The 13,002-nt window shown below is 47.7% G+C and overlaps 1 protein-coding gene across 1 annotated transcript in view; it reads left to right on the forward strand.

The window, feature by feature from the left end:
- agbl1 (AGBL carboxypeptidase 1) overlaps positions 1 to 13,002 on the forward strand; it is a 191,382-nt gene that overhangs the window by 20,283 nt on the left and 158,097 nt on the right. Inside the window, exons 6-7 of the mRNA XM_078529973.1 lie at positions 6,927 to 6,964; positions 8,779 to 8,987. Coding sequence (XP_078386099.1) covers positions 6,927 to 6,964; positions 8,779 to 8,987 — 247 coding nt within the window. The remainder of the gene's footprint in view (positions 1 to 6,926; positions 6,965 to 8,778; positions 8,988 to 13,002) is intronic.

Below are 13,002 nucleotides of genomic sequence, written 5' to 3' on the forward strand. Positions count from 1 at the left end.
GAGTGGAGTGGGGTGGGACTTACTGGGCATGAGAACCCAATATCCGGTCGCGAGGCAGCCCAAACCAAACGCTAATGACTCAGAGGCGGCAATGTTATCCCAGAGTCAGTGGGCGCTTTGTTTGGACGCTTGGTGGATGGCAACGAAATAGTCAAATCCCCACTCTTCAGGGGTTTCTGGGTTGGAGCTCAATCCTTTGCTTTCTGAGTCAGGAATGCTACCGCTATGTCCAGACTCACTTCCAGTGAAACGTAATGCAGCTTTTATAGAGAGCTTTCAATATGCCATGAATGCTAGGATAACATGTCAGATTGTAGTTACGCGCGGTGCATTGCAACACCATCACTGGTAGGAGGATGCACTTACAACATGACAAGTGCATATCAGCAGTTTCCATTCTAAATGTGGATGTAGGCATTTGTAATATAAATATAAAACAAAGCTCAGTATGACTTTAAAATGGAAACAGAATTACATCATTTCCACTGATGTACCTACCTCCTCACCTCCTAACCCTAACCCTCACCTCAAGAGCACACTTGGTCCTGATTCTCCATGTGGAATGCCACTGGAGATTGATTAATATATACCAGTTTATATTCCCCAATTTATATGATGTACTGATATATATAGCAAGCAATTTCTATGATGCCCTTTATTATTTAGCCATGTACATTGTTTGGTCGATGTACAGTACTTACCAGTTTATATTTTGGCAGTTTATAGTATTGAAATCTATTTTATATTATTCACTTGTTGATAGTTACCAATGTGCTAATCAATTTATACTGTATATATAAAGCTGGTCCACAGTTGCAGGAGCAATAGTCCTTAAAGAGATGTTCTTGTCTTTGTGGTCAGAATCACAAACATCGTGTACCAGGTATTACGAGTATTTTAAATCTAGTATATTTCCCATGGCATTGTCAGAGGTTTTATAAGAACAGTGGCATTATGCTAAGGATTATTACCTAGAAACATTGACTTAACTGCATTGGGTGTGACCCTCAGATCTTTCAGCACTGCCGATATGCCTTAGGAATTTGTAAGTATTAAGGGGGGGTCTAAAGAACTGAGAATAGGGATGGAGGAGGGGTATGATACTGGGGCATTGGGTATCGGAGAATTAAGGTATCTGGGCTTGCTTGAATCTCGAAGTGCTGGGAACAGGGGATACATAAGAATATAAGAAATAGGAGGAGGACTAGGCAATTTGGCCCCTCGAGCCTGCTCTGCCATTCAATAAGATCATAGCTGATCTGATTTGTGACCTTAGGTCCACTTTCCTCCCTGCCCCCTTATCCCCTGACTCCCATTGTCAATCAAAAATCTGTCTAACTCAGCCTTGAACATATTCAATGACCCAGCCTCCGCTGCTCTCTGTGGTACAGAATTCCAAAGATTAAAGACCGTCTGAGAGAGGAAATTCCTCCTCATCTCCATCTTAAATGGGAGATCCCTTATTTTGAAACTGTGCCCCTTAGGTCTAGATTCCCCGACCAGGAGAAACATCCTCTCAGCATTTATCCTGTCAAGCCCCCTCACACTCATATATGTTTCATTAAGACCACCTCTCATTCTTCTAAACTCCAGAGCCTCACAGCCGAATGGAGGAGAGAGACTCAAAGAGAATGGGATGAAACTGCTATTATTTCCTCTTAAACCATCATGTCCAAATGTCCACTGCATTTCTTCTATTAGCTCTCTCCTCCACAACATTTGCAACCTCTTTATGCTCTTTGGTAATTCTGTATTATTCTCTCCAGAATAATTGTGTTCCGACCCTGAAAGATACATTTTCTTCTACTTGTTAAAAGCAATGGACAGAAAGTCACAAGCTAGGTATATAGTGATAGAAAATTTCCCTCTTAATGCTTTATCAGCGAGTTTACCAATTTAAGCAATATTTAATAATCATACATTTCCATAAACAGACAAAATATGCTAATTAAATGCAAAATGTTTATTGTTTGCATTGTTTTCAACTTTTTCTTATAAGAATTTCCTTAAGCTGCCAAAGGATTTTTCAACTGAATATGCAATAAAATAGGTGAGCGACTGAAATAAATATCCATTTTCATTTGGCAATGTTTTTGCTTAGAAACTTTTATGCAGAAATGGCAGTCACAGATGGTACTGATCACAGGTGTAGTCTGTCTGAGCTATTTGTAATCGAAAGAGCATTTGTTAATAAATCTTGTCGCTTTTCTTAAACAAAGCTTTCGAATTTAACCTCCAACGCTCTCAAATGCTCACAAAATGAAAGGATGCACCTTCGCATCCTTCAGATGTCACTTGATGCACAAATTGCAAGCTGGGAAATTCTGCAAAGCTCAGAGAAGGTTATAAAATCTCCCCAAATGCTGAGGTAAAAATACCCAGCAAAGCCCAGGGTTTGTCAGATAGGCTAATTCCTCAACTAAAAACTTTAATGAGGAACGCAATTAAAATATACTGAATAAGTTCAATGTTTAAATTTATTCATGTTATTTTGAAATATCGTTCTCTTGATTATTTTAACTTGTTTACAATCTTATTTTTGACAACGGAAATTTCAGTTGTTGACAAAAGATGGTAGATAAATGTCTATTCAGGTACCGTTTAGAGTAATCCAATTGGTTCATCAATAAACCGATGGTCAACATAGGATTTTTATACCGTAAATATTGTTTTGGTCTTGGGGTGTTACTCTATTCTAAATATTTAAATTGGTGGTTTCAATGAAATGCACCGATATAAAACATGTAACATCAAATTGCGATGTGGAAAACGGGTTTGCTGACAGAACCTGTATCCATACACACAATTTAAAAGAATATACAGAGAATTCAATGTTAGAAACAATTGAAGTTCCACTCCTGCCTGTGCCAGACTTGCCAATTTGAATTCAGAGGCAGAACATGGGTACTTGCCAATTCCTGCCCATCTGCTGCTGTCTATCTGTCTGTCTCTCTCTCTCTCTCTCCTACCTATTTAGAGCTCAGTGATAAATACAATAGGGTCACTATCACATCTGTTACTCCTGCTGAGTTAGAGACATATTAGATCAATTTCTTGACGAATGCACATTAAACCAACTCCTGAGAGTTTGGAAACCTAGCAGAGTGCTGCACTCTACAAAATATCAGTGAAGTATTAGTATATTTGTCTGGTGGACCCCAACCTTTCCTTTGCCTTCACTTAATATTCTGAGACATTCTTGTTCCTTGGATAGAATGTTTGGCATTTAAGTGACAGCAGTATAACTTTTTTTATAACTTTTATAACTTCACTGAAGACTGGCATTTGATCCAATGGGTGTAACAAGATCCCTCTCAACATGCAAGGCACAGGACACTTACAGGAGCACTGATTCCAGTGATAGGGAAATACATGATTAGGCGGAAGATATAGGAGTCTACAAAGCATAACATGTCACCATCAAGAATGTCCTCACCTCCTGCTTTGTTGTGCTACAATTTTAATAATCAGGACTAAATATCTTGGTAAGAAGTCACTTAAATGAAGAAGTTACATCTATCCTATGAATACCGTGTGGACACTGACTTATGAGTAAATGATTGGCTACTTTGGATCTCATCCTCTTGCACAAAGTGGCTGCTGACGAACTCAAATACCGAGGCATTTGATCCTGAAAACTTAAGTGACTGTAGGCTGATATAACTGAAACACAATCTGCATTGGAGATGCTCCCCACTGCCTATATGTGAACCTGTGTTAGCCAAAGTTGCTGGGCTCGATCTGAAGGTCAGAATTTGCAATTGAAAAGGTGCAGCTGGCTTCTGCTTTTGCCCAGCCATCCTCCCGTGTGAGCAAGATCTGGGCATTGCATGGCAGAGACGCACCTCACCTCAGTGGGTACGCCTGCGTCTCCCAGCGGCTGAGTCCAGTTTGGGGCTGCAGAGACCTGTTGCCAGAAGCCGGCATTCAGAATGGGACCAGCCATTCAAAGATGCCTTTCAAAACTGGAAAGAAACTTTTAAATATTAAAGTCTGATTTCATTTTTGACCTTCTTTGCCAGGAGAGACTAGAACTAGGGGATGCAGTTGAAGAATAAGAGGTCTACCATTTAAGACGGAGATGAGGAGAATTTTTTTCTCTCAAAGGGCTGTTAGTTTCTGGAATACTCACTCCGAGGAAGCAGTGGAAGCTGGGTCATTGAATTTATTCAAGGCTGAGTTAGATTTTTGATAGACAAGGGAGTCAAGGGTTATGGGTGGGGGGCAATGACAGACCAGCCATCATCTTATCAAATCTCAGAGCAGGCTTGAAGGGCTGAATGGCCTACTCCTGCTCCTAGGTCCTATGTTCCTATTCAATAAGTGAAGTGGCAAGTAACATTCGCCCCACACAAGTGTCAGGTAACAACCATCTCCAACTAGAGAGAATCCAACCATCTCCTGTTGACATTCCACAGCACTGTCATCGCTGAATCCCCCACTATGAACATCCTGGGGGTTTCCATTGACCAGAAACTGACTAGCCATATAAATACTGTGGCTACAAGAGCAGGTCAGAGGCTCAAAATTCTGTGGAGAATAACTCACCTCCTGACTCCCCAAAGCCTGTCCACCATCTACAAGGCACAATTCAGGAATGTGATGGAATAATCTCCACTTGCCTGGATGAGTGCAGCTCCCACAACACTCAAGAAGCTTGACACCAACCAGGAAAAGATAGTTCACTTGATTGGCACCACATCCATTGCCTTCAACATCCACTCCCTCCACTACCAACGTGCAGTGGCAGCAGTGTGTACCATTTACAAGACGCATTGCAGGAACTCACCAAGGCTCCTTTGACAGCAACTTCCAAACCCACGGCCTCCAGAACCTAGAAGGACAAGGGCAGCAGATAGATGGGAACACCACCACCTGGAAGTTCCCCTCCAAGTCACTCACCATCCTGACTTGGAAATATATCGCCGTTCCTTCACTGTCGCTGGGTCAAAATCCTGGAACTCCCTCCGTAACAGCACTGTGGGTGTACCTACACCACATGGACTGCAGCGGCTCAAGGAAGTAGCTCAACACCAGCTTCTCAAGGGCAATTAGGGATGGGCAATAAATGGTGGTCTTGCTAATGACGCTCACATCCCGTGAATTATAAGTAAAGAAATTCCTGCCCTTCCACAGGCAGTTACTGAATGAGGATTTTCTTGGTGCCCGAGCCCCATTTCTCCCAGACACTTCCCAAAATCTCCCCCATTGTTCAATTGACCAGAGCCATCACATTCTTTCACCAGCATCTTGGGCATGTTCAAAGGCTGGGCCTGAATTTTACCTTTGGTGGGAGCGTGCGGTCAGCGGGCCAGGAGTGTGTGGTCAGCGGGCCGGGAGCGTGTGGTCAGCAGGCTGGGTGCGTACGGTCAGCAGGCTGGGTGCGTGCAGTTAGCGGGGCCGGGAGCGTGTGGTCAGCGGGCCGGGAGCGTGCGGTCAGCGGGCCAGGAGCCTGCGGTCAGCGGGCCGGGAGTGTGCGGTCAGCGGGCCGGGAGCGTGCGGTCAGCGGGCCGGGAGCGTGCGGTCAGCGGGCCGGGCGCGTGCGGTCAGCGGGCCGGGCGCGTGCGGTCAGCGGGCCGGGAGCGTGCGGTCAGCGGGCCGGGCGCGTGCGGTCAGCGGGCCGGGCGCGTGCGGTCAGCGGGCCGGGCGCGTGCGCTCAGCGGGCCGGGAGCGTGCGGTCAGCGGGGCCGGGAGCCTGCGGTCAGTGGGCCGGGAGCGTGCGGTCAGCGGGGCAGGGAGCGTGCGGTCAGCGGGCCGGGCACGTGCGGTCAGCGGGGCAGGGAGCGTGCGGTCAGCGGGCCGGGCACGTGCGGTCAGCGGGCCGGGTGCCTGCGGTCAGCGGGGCCAGGAGCGGTGGGGAAATGGGTCCCTGACTGCGATTTCACACTGGCTGACCAATTCATGGTTGATGACCAGCCAATGTGAAACATGCGCTGAAAAGCTCAGCGCTGGCGGGGTGGGTATGGGAAGAGGGTGGGCGATGACCTTTCCGTGGGCTCAGGTGAGCGCCTCAGGGAGCTGCAGACTTGAAAATTCTCAAAGGTATAAAAAGCTGCTCAAAAATGTCCAGGCATCACAATCAAGCAGCTGAAACTATCGCTGACAAAAGTGCTGTCCACAGATATTTATTTTTATTTTTATTTCATAATGTGAATTTCATCCCCCCTCTTGGATGAGGTTTGATGAAAAATGTAACGGCCGCTTGGCCAATTCACCCATCTGCCAACCGTAAGGCTGGACAGACCACGAAAAATCAGAGACAATTACGTCGTTAATGGGTTTAATTTCCCTCTTAATTGTCAGCGGGCGCACTGCCAACTCTAGCGCCTGTCCATCCGAGCGAAATATCGTGCGAGTGCGCGATGATGTCGGGACTTGCAGGTCAGGTGCGCGCCCACCCACGGGGTGTAAAATTCAGCCCCTGGTGTCGATTCAATGTTGAGGGTGGCTGTTGACTCAGTGCTATTAAGTGGGAAGGTTTCAGTCTGTTTTAGTTTTGGGACCTGGATTCCAGTCCACTCCAGCCCAAGGGGATAATGGTCTCTTTGTTTGCCTGGAGGTGGGAATCCTATTTGGATGAGTTTGGATCTTCTCAACTCAGTTTCATATTGGCTCGAATCCATGTGAGAAAAAATGCCCAAATTCAGGATTAAACTGTCAGACTCTTTTAGAGAGAACGTAAAGCAACTTGTGTGTGAAATAGAAAGATAAGAGCAGAGCAGTCAGCAGAGCTCCTCTGAATCTGAGTTAAGGTACATTATGGGATCTGTATTATAGTTCTATTCTATAATTCAGGGATTAAAAGATCTTCGTCTTATGGAATGTCTGAGCAACGACTAAATTTTGTAAAGAGGGTTAGTGTATATTTGAGTAAATTTATTTGATGTAGTCTGCGTACTGAATAAAATATTATTTTTAATTTTCAGAGCAGCCACAGAAGCTCTTTCAGCTTTACTGAAATCGAGTAAGTTTTATTCATTTCATGTTTCATTATCCTTTCATAAGTTATACAGTAAAATGATTTAAAATCTGCCGATGTGTGCCTGATGCTGTAAAACTGTGTTTCTGGTCTGAAGCAACACTTGTTATTTCTACCCTGTCTATTCTTGAGGAGAAAGCAAATTATAAAATGGCAACAAATATGATTCCAATGTTTGTTCCTATTCTTTTAAAATTGCCATTCTGCTTTTCTGCATCTCATCACCTCCTTTCATGACTGTTTCTGATCGCAAATTCTTAACCTGCAACTGTGGCTGGACCTCCTCATTTTGAACTGCAGCCTCACTTATAATCTCACCGTCCCCTTTATGATTGTGCTTCTTAGTGTCCCCCTCCATGGCTGCAAATCTAGATTAACAGATCCCTTATCTCACTGTTGTTTGTGGACTTTGCTGTGCACAATCTTGTCATGTTTTTATAATGATATAAAGGCACCAATCACTCGTAGGGAATTGGGTAAATACATTGTGGGCTCATTTATTGGGATTAGGGTAGATGGTGGTGTAGTGGTAATGTCACTGGACTAGTAATCCCGAGGCCCAGGCTAATGCTCTGGGGACATGGGTTCAAATCCCACCACAGCATAAAATCGGGAATTGAAAGTTAGTCTCAGTGAAGCTATTGTTGATTGTCATAAAAACCCATCTGGTTCACTGTAATGTCCTTTATGGAAGGAAACCTGCTGTCCTTACCCAGTCTGGCCTACATGTGACCCCAGACCCCACAGCAGATGTGGTTGACTGTTAACTGCCCCCAGAAATAGCCAATCAGTTCAAGGGCAATTTGGGATGGGTAATAAATGTTGGCCTTGACAGAGATGTCCAGATCCCATGAAAGAATAAAGAAAAAAAGTTAGGCACACGTGAACAGATAAACATGGATATAAAGCTTGAAGATATCAGGGCTGCTGAGCTGTGCGTGTGTGCCCTGCTTAAAAACAAAAGTGAAACTAAAACTGGGCCATATGACGTGCTTCCTTTCATGCAATCCCTTAAAGGCGTATTACACCAAATCTGACTGCTTCATTTGCCTACAAATCATTAATTGTAAAGTTAATTGAGACATCCAGAAGTTGTACTATGTGCTGTATAAATTCTAGTCTCTCTGTGTTGTTCTGTGGGTTGGCTTCTAAGCTCATCACTCCTTCCTGTGACTTTGCTGTTAATATCGCTGTCAAGTGACTGTGCTTTTAATTTTACCGCCCCATTTCCATACGCCTCTGGTTTTACTTTTCAACCAATCGACTTCTTCTGATCTTTCTGTGTTTGCCTGTCTCTATGCGGCTTGTAGGTGCTGGAATACATATACAAATTGAGATCTGGCATTCTACTGCTTCTTTGTTTGATCCTAGGTGAAACATTAAAAAAAAAACATCTAATTGTTTAAAAACTAGCTCAAAGGCTGAATCTTCAATTTTAAGTCCAGGAATGCATTGATTGCTGCTATTTTCACCACAAGTATAATTGTTGTAATAATTACCTCACCCCACACTGCATGAGCTAATTGGACTGTGTCACAGTAAAAGGTTATATGATAAAAGATTGTTGTTCATTATGGGGTCTGTTGTAGATTGTGAATTAGATTGTGTTACACAGGGTTTGACATGTAGCTACACATTTTTTCCACAGGGTGACACTGTTGTCCATTAATCAGCTGTAGAGCCAAAACTTTGGGATCAATCATCCATCCTGAAGATCCAGTCAATTTTTAATTTAGTTGCTTAGGCGTAAGGAAGAATTGCACGAAAAATCTGATTTCCGGTTGAACTATTTGTTTCAGAATGGAACAGCAGGCGAGCTGTGGACAATGGGTACACCCACTGCCTCTTAAAATTGTATCAGGACTGGCACCAAGGAGATACACGGAACAAGTACATTTCCATTCACAAAGCCCTCCTCAACTGCATTAAAAATATCACAAACATCCAGATGGGGAAAGAAGCCTTTCTAAAGGTGGATGGGATGAGAGTCCTGCTCAACACCTCACAGGTAGGTTATGTCAACCCTGAGAAAATACCATAAAACCTCCTCACTATTTGTCGAATGTGACTCCACTTCACCAGGACTTTGTTTCTTCCATTTTAACTGAATGGTTTAGGGTGCATTCTGGGGCCGTGGCGTGGGGGGCGTGGGGGGGATGTGAGGGGGTGGGGGTGGTGTTGGGGCCGTGGCGTGGGGGGCGTGGGGGGGATGTGAGGGGGTGGGGGTGGTGTTGGGGGCGTGGGGGGTGGGGGGTGGGGGGGGTGTGGGGGGTGGGGGGGGTGTGGGGGGTGGGGGGGGGGTGTGGGGGGTGGGGGGATGTGAGGGGGTGGGGGGATGTGAGGGGGTGGGAGGGGTGGTGGTGGAGGGGGTGGGGGGTGGTGTTGGGGGTGGAGGGGGTGGGGGGTGGTGTTGGGGGTGGGGGTGGGGGTTGGTGTTGGGGGTGGGGGGTGGTGTTGGGGGTGGGGGTGGGGGTTGGTGTTGGGGGTGGTGTTGGGTGTGGGGTTGGTGTTGGGGGTGGAGGGGGTGGGGGGTGGTGTTGGGGGTGGAGGGGGTGGGGGGTGGTGTTGGGGGTGGAGGGGGTGGGGGTGGTGTTGGGGGTGGGGGTGGTGTTGGGGGTGGGGGGTGGTGTTGGGGGTGGAGGGGGTGGGGGGTGGTGTTGGGGGTGGAGGGGGTGGGGGGTGGTGTTGGGGGTGGAGGGGGTGGGGGTGGTGTTGGGGGTTGGGGGTGGTGTTGGGGGTGGGGGTGGTGTTGGGGGTGGGGGTTGGTGTTGGGGGTGGAGGGGGTGTTGGGGGTGGGGGGTTGGTGTTGGGGGTGGGGGTGGTGTTGGGGGTGGGGGTTGGTGTTGGGGATGGAGGGGGTGTTGGGGGTTGGGGTTGGTGTTGGGGGTGGGGGTGGTGTTGGGAGTGGGGGTTGGTGTTGGGGGTGGGGGTGGTGTTGGGGGTGGGGGTTGGTGTTGGGGGTGGGGGGTGGTGTTGGGGGTGGAGGGGGTGGGGGGTGGTGTTGGGGGTGGAGGGGGTGGGGGGTGGTGTTGGGGGTGAACGGGGTGGGGGGTGGTGTTGGTGTTGAGGGTGGGGGTGGTGGGGGTGGTGTTGGGGGTGGGGGGGTGGTGTTGGGGGTGGTGGGGTGGTGGTGTTGGGGGTGGTGGGGGGTTGGGGGTGGTGTTGGGAGTGGGGGGGTGGTGGTGTTGGGGGTGGTGGGGGGGTGGTGTTGGGGGTGGTGGGGGGTGGTGTTGGGGGTGGTGTTGGGGATGGGGGGTGGTGTTGGGAGTGGAGGGGGTGGGGGGGTGGTGTTGAGGGTGGAGGGGGTGGGGGGTGGTGTTGGGGGTGGAGGGTGGTGTTGGGGGTGGGGGTTGGTGGGGGGGATGTGAGGGGGTGGGGTGGTGTTGGGTGTTGGGGGTGGTGGGGGGGTGGTGTTGGGGGTGGTGGGGGGGTGGTGTTGGGGGTGGTGTTGGGGATGGGGGGTGGTGTTGGGAGTGGAGGGGGTGGGGGGGTGGTGTTGAGGGTGGAGGGGGTGGGGGGTGGTGTTGGGGGTGGAGGGTGGTGTTGGGGGTGGGGGTTGGTGGGGGGGATGTGAGGGGTGGGTGTGTTGGGTGTTGGGGGTGGTGGGGGGTTGTTGGTAAGCAACACTGAACAAAGGCTCCGAAAGACTGATTGTAAAGTCAGTTGTGAAGGAATTACTGACATTACTAAATTCTGAGAACAACATGGCATTTATCCTCCCTTCCCTAAAAAGACCTTAGAAAATTAAAAACTTGTCCACACAATCCCTGGCCCAACCCCATGTGTTTCTCTCTTCCCTCAAGGGCTGTTTATTCTGGCAGGTGGTGCTGTGGTGGTAAAATCTCACTGGACAAGTTATCCAGAGCCTAGTGCTCCAGGGACATCACAGCAGCCGATGGAGTTTAAATTCAATTAATAAACATGGAATATGAAGCTTGTCTCAGTAATCATGACTGTGACAGGTATCATTGATTGTTGTTTAAAACCCATCTGGTTCACTAATGTCCTATAACGGAAGGAAATCTGCCTCCCTTACCCAGTCTGGCCTACACGTGACTCCAGACCCACAGCATTGTGCTCGACGCTTATCTGTCCTCTGAAATAGACTATCAAACTACTCAGTTCAAAGGTTGGAGAGGAAATGCTGCCCTTGCCTGTGACACATAAAGGGAAAAAATCTCCTGGCTGGTCTACATTTGACCCTCCATAGACTTGAGGTGATCCAACACTCTGCTGCCTGTATCTTAACCCCAGCAGGTCCCGTTCCCCTATCCTGCCGGAGCTCCCTGACCTACATTGGCTCCTGGTCAAGCAACTTCTTGGCTTAAAAATTCTAATCCTTGCTCTCAAATCCCTCCATGGCCTCGCCCCTCCCTTTCTACCCACCAGCCCCACAATCCTCCGAGATATCTGCGCTTCTCTAATTCTGGCCTCTTGTGCATTCCCGATTTTAATTGCTCCACCATCGGTGGCCGTGCCTTCAGTAGCCTCGGCCTGAAGCCCTGGAATATGCTCCCTAAACCCCTCTGCCTCTCACTTTCCTCCTTTAAGACACCCCTTAAAACCCACCTCTTAACCAAGCTTTTGGCCATCTGCTCTAATGCCTCCTTATGTTGCTTGGTGTCATATTTTGTTTCAAAATATGTTCCTGTGAAGTACCTTGGGATGTTTTATTGTGGCAAAGCCTCCAAATAAATGCATGTTGTTGTTGAAATGAGAGAAGATTCCACAAGTGGGCAGTTCCTGTGCTGATGTGACCGCAGTTTAGGCAATGCCAGCCCCGGGGTTCACTGCACTTTTAGTGCAGCTATAGGGTAAATGTTATAATTAGCAACCCCAGCCCCCAAGCCCACACAAAGGATTGACGCGCTGTATTAGGAGTTTGGGTGCAGAGAAGCCGATTTGTCCGGTTTGTCCGATTTTCTGCCCTTTTGTTTTCATGGACAGAAAATAACACAGGATGTAAATGGATGGCGTGAATTTCCATGGATGAATTCCTCACATGTGCTTGTCTTGAACAAGCCTGTGCCAGGGGGATGCAGAGACCGTCACATTTACTGTTACACGTAGTGGAAGCAGCAATATGCCTAAGGGCAGTTCTCTGCTCATTTCTCCACTCCTCCCAGCCCTACACATTCCCCTTTGGGAACCCCCCATTTTCAATTTCAGTGAACAACATGACCAGGAAAATGAATACATTTTTTCTCTTATTCATTCAGGGGATGTGGGCTTCACTGGCATGAGGTGGTTTCCTATTGTCTTCCTCATGTGCGCTTAAAGGGAACATGTACAAATCCTTCCTCCCAAAGGATCCTCCATCAATAAGCAACTGTTGTCCCTCAAGGTTTGGGCTCTTCCACCATCCTCACTGAGAATTTGCTGGTTCTGCCCTGGTTTGGCCATGGCTCCGATCCCTGTGTGTGAGACCCTTGCCTGGGCCTGGGACACCTCACTAAAGGGCAGGGAGGACCACCTTGAGCTCTCAAATGGCCCTGCCAGTCTACCCTTTTTTTCTCTCATGGGATGTGGGCATCCTGGCAAGGCTGGCATTTGTTGCCCATCCCTTATCACCCTTGAACTGCATGGCTTGTGTGGCCACTTCAGAGGGTAGTTAAGAGTCAATCACATTGCTGTGGGTCTAGAGCAAGATGTAGGCCAGACCAGGTAAGGATGGCAGATTTCCTTCCCTAAATGGCATTAGTGAACCAGATGGGTTTTTAATACTAATTGTTGTGGTCACCATTAGCAAGGCTGGCTTTATATTCCAGATTTGTTAACTGAATTGATTCCACCAGCTATTAGAGTGGGGTTTGAACCCACATCCCCAGAGCATTAGTTTGGGTCTCTGTATTAATGGCCCTGTGACATTACCACTAGGCTACCATATAGTTGAACTTTATTCCGATCTGTTCTGTGGTGTCCTCTTTGTGGGGCTGTGCCTGCTTTGCTGAAACTGTTAATCAGTCTTTGCCAGTGTTCATGTTTGTTGTCTATATAATTTTAATAACAGCTAATAGCAGAAT

The sequence above is a fragment of the Cetorhinus maximus genome, chromosome 26, assembly GCF_964194155.1.
Source record: "Cetorhinus maximus chromosome 26, sCetMax3.hap1.1, whole genome shotgun sequence".
Classification (NCBI taxonomy): domain Eukaryota; kingdom Metazoa; phylum Chordata; class Chondrichthyes; order Lamniformes; family Cetorhinidae; genus Cetorhinus; species Cetorhinus maximus.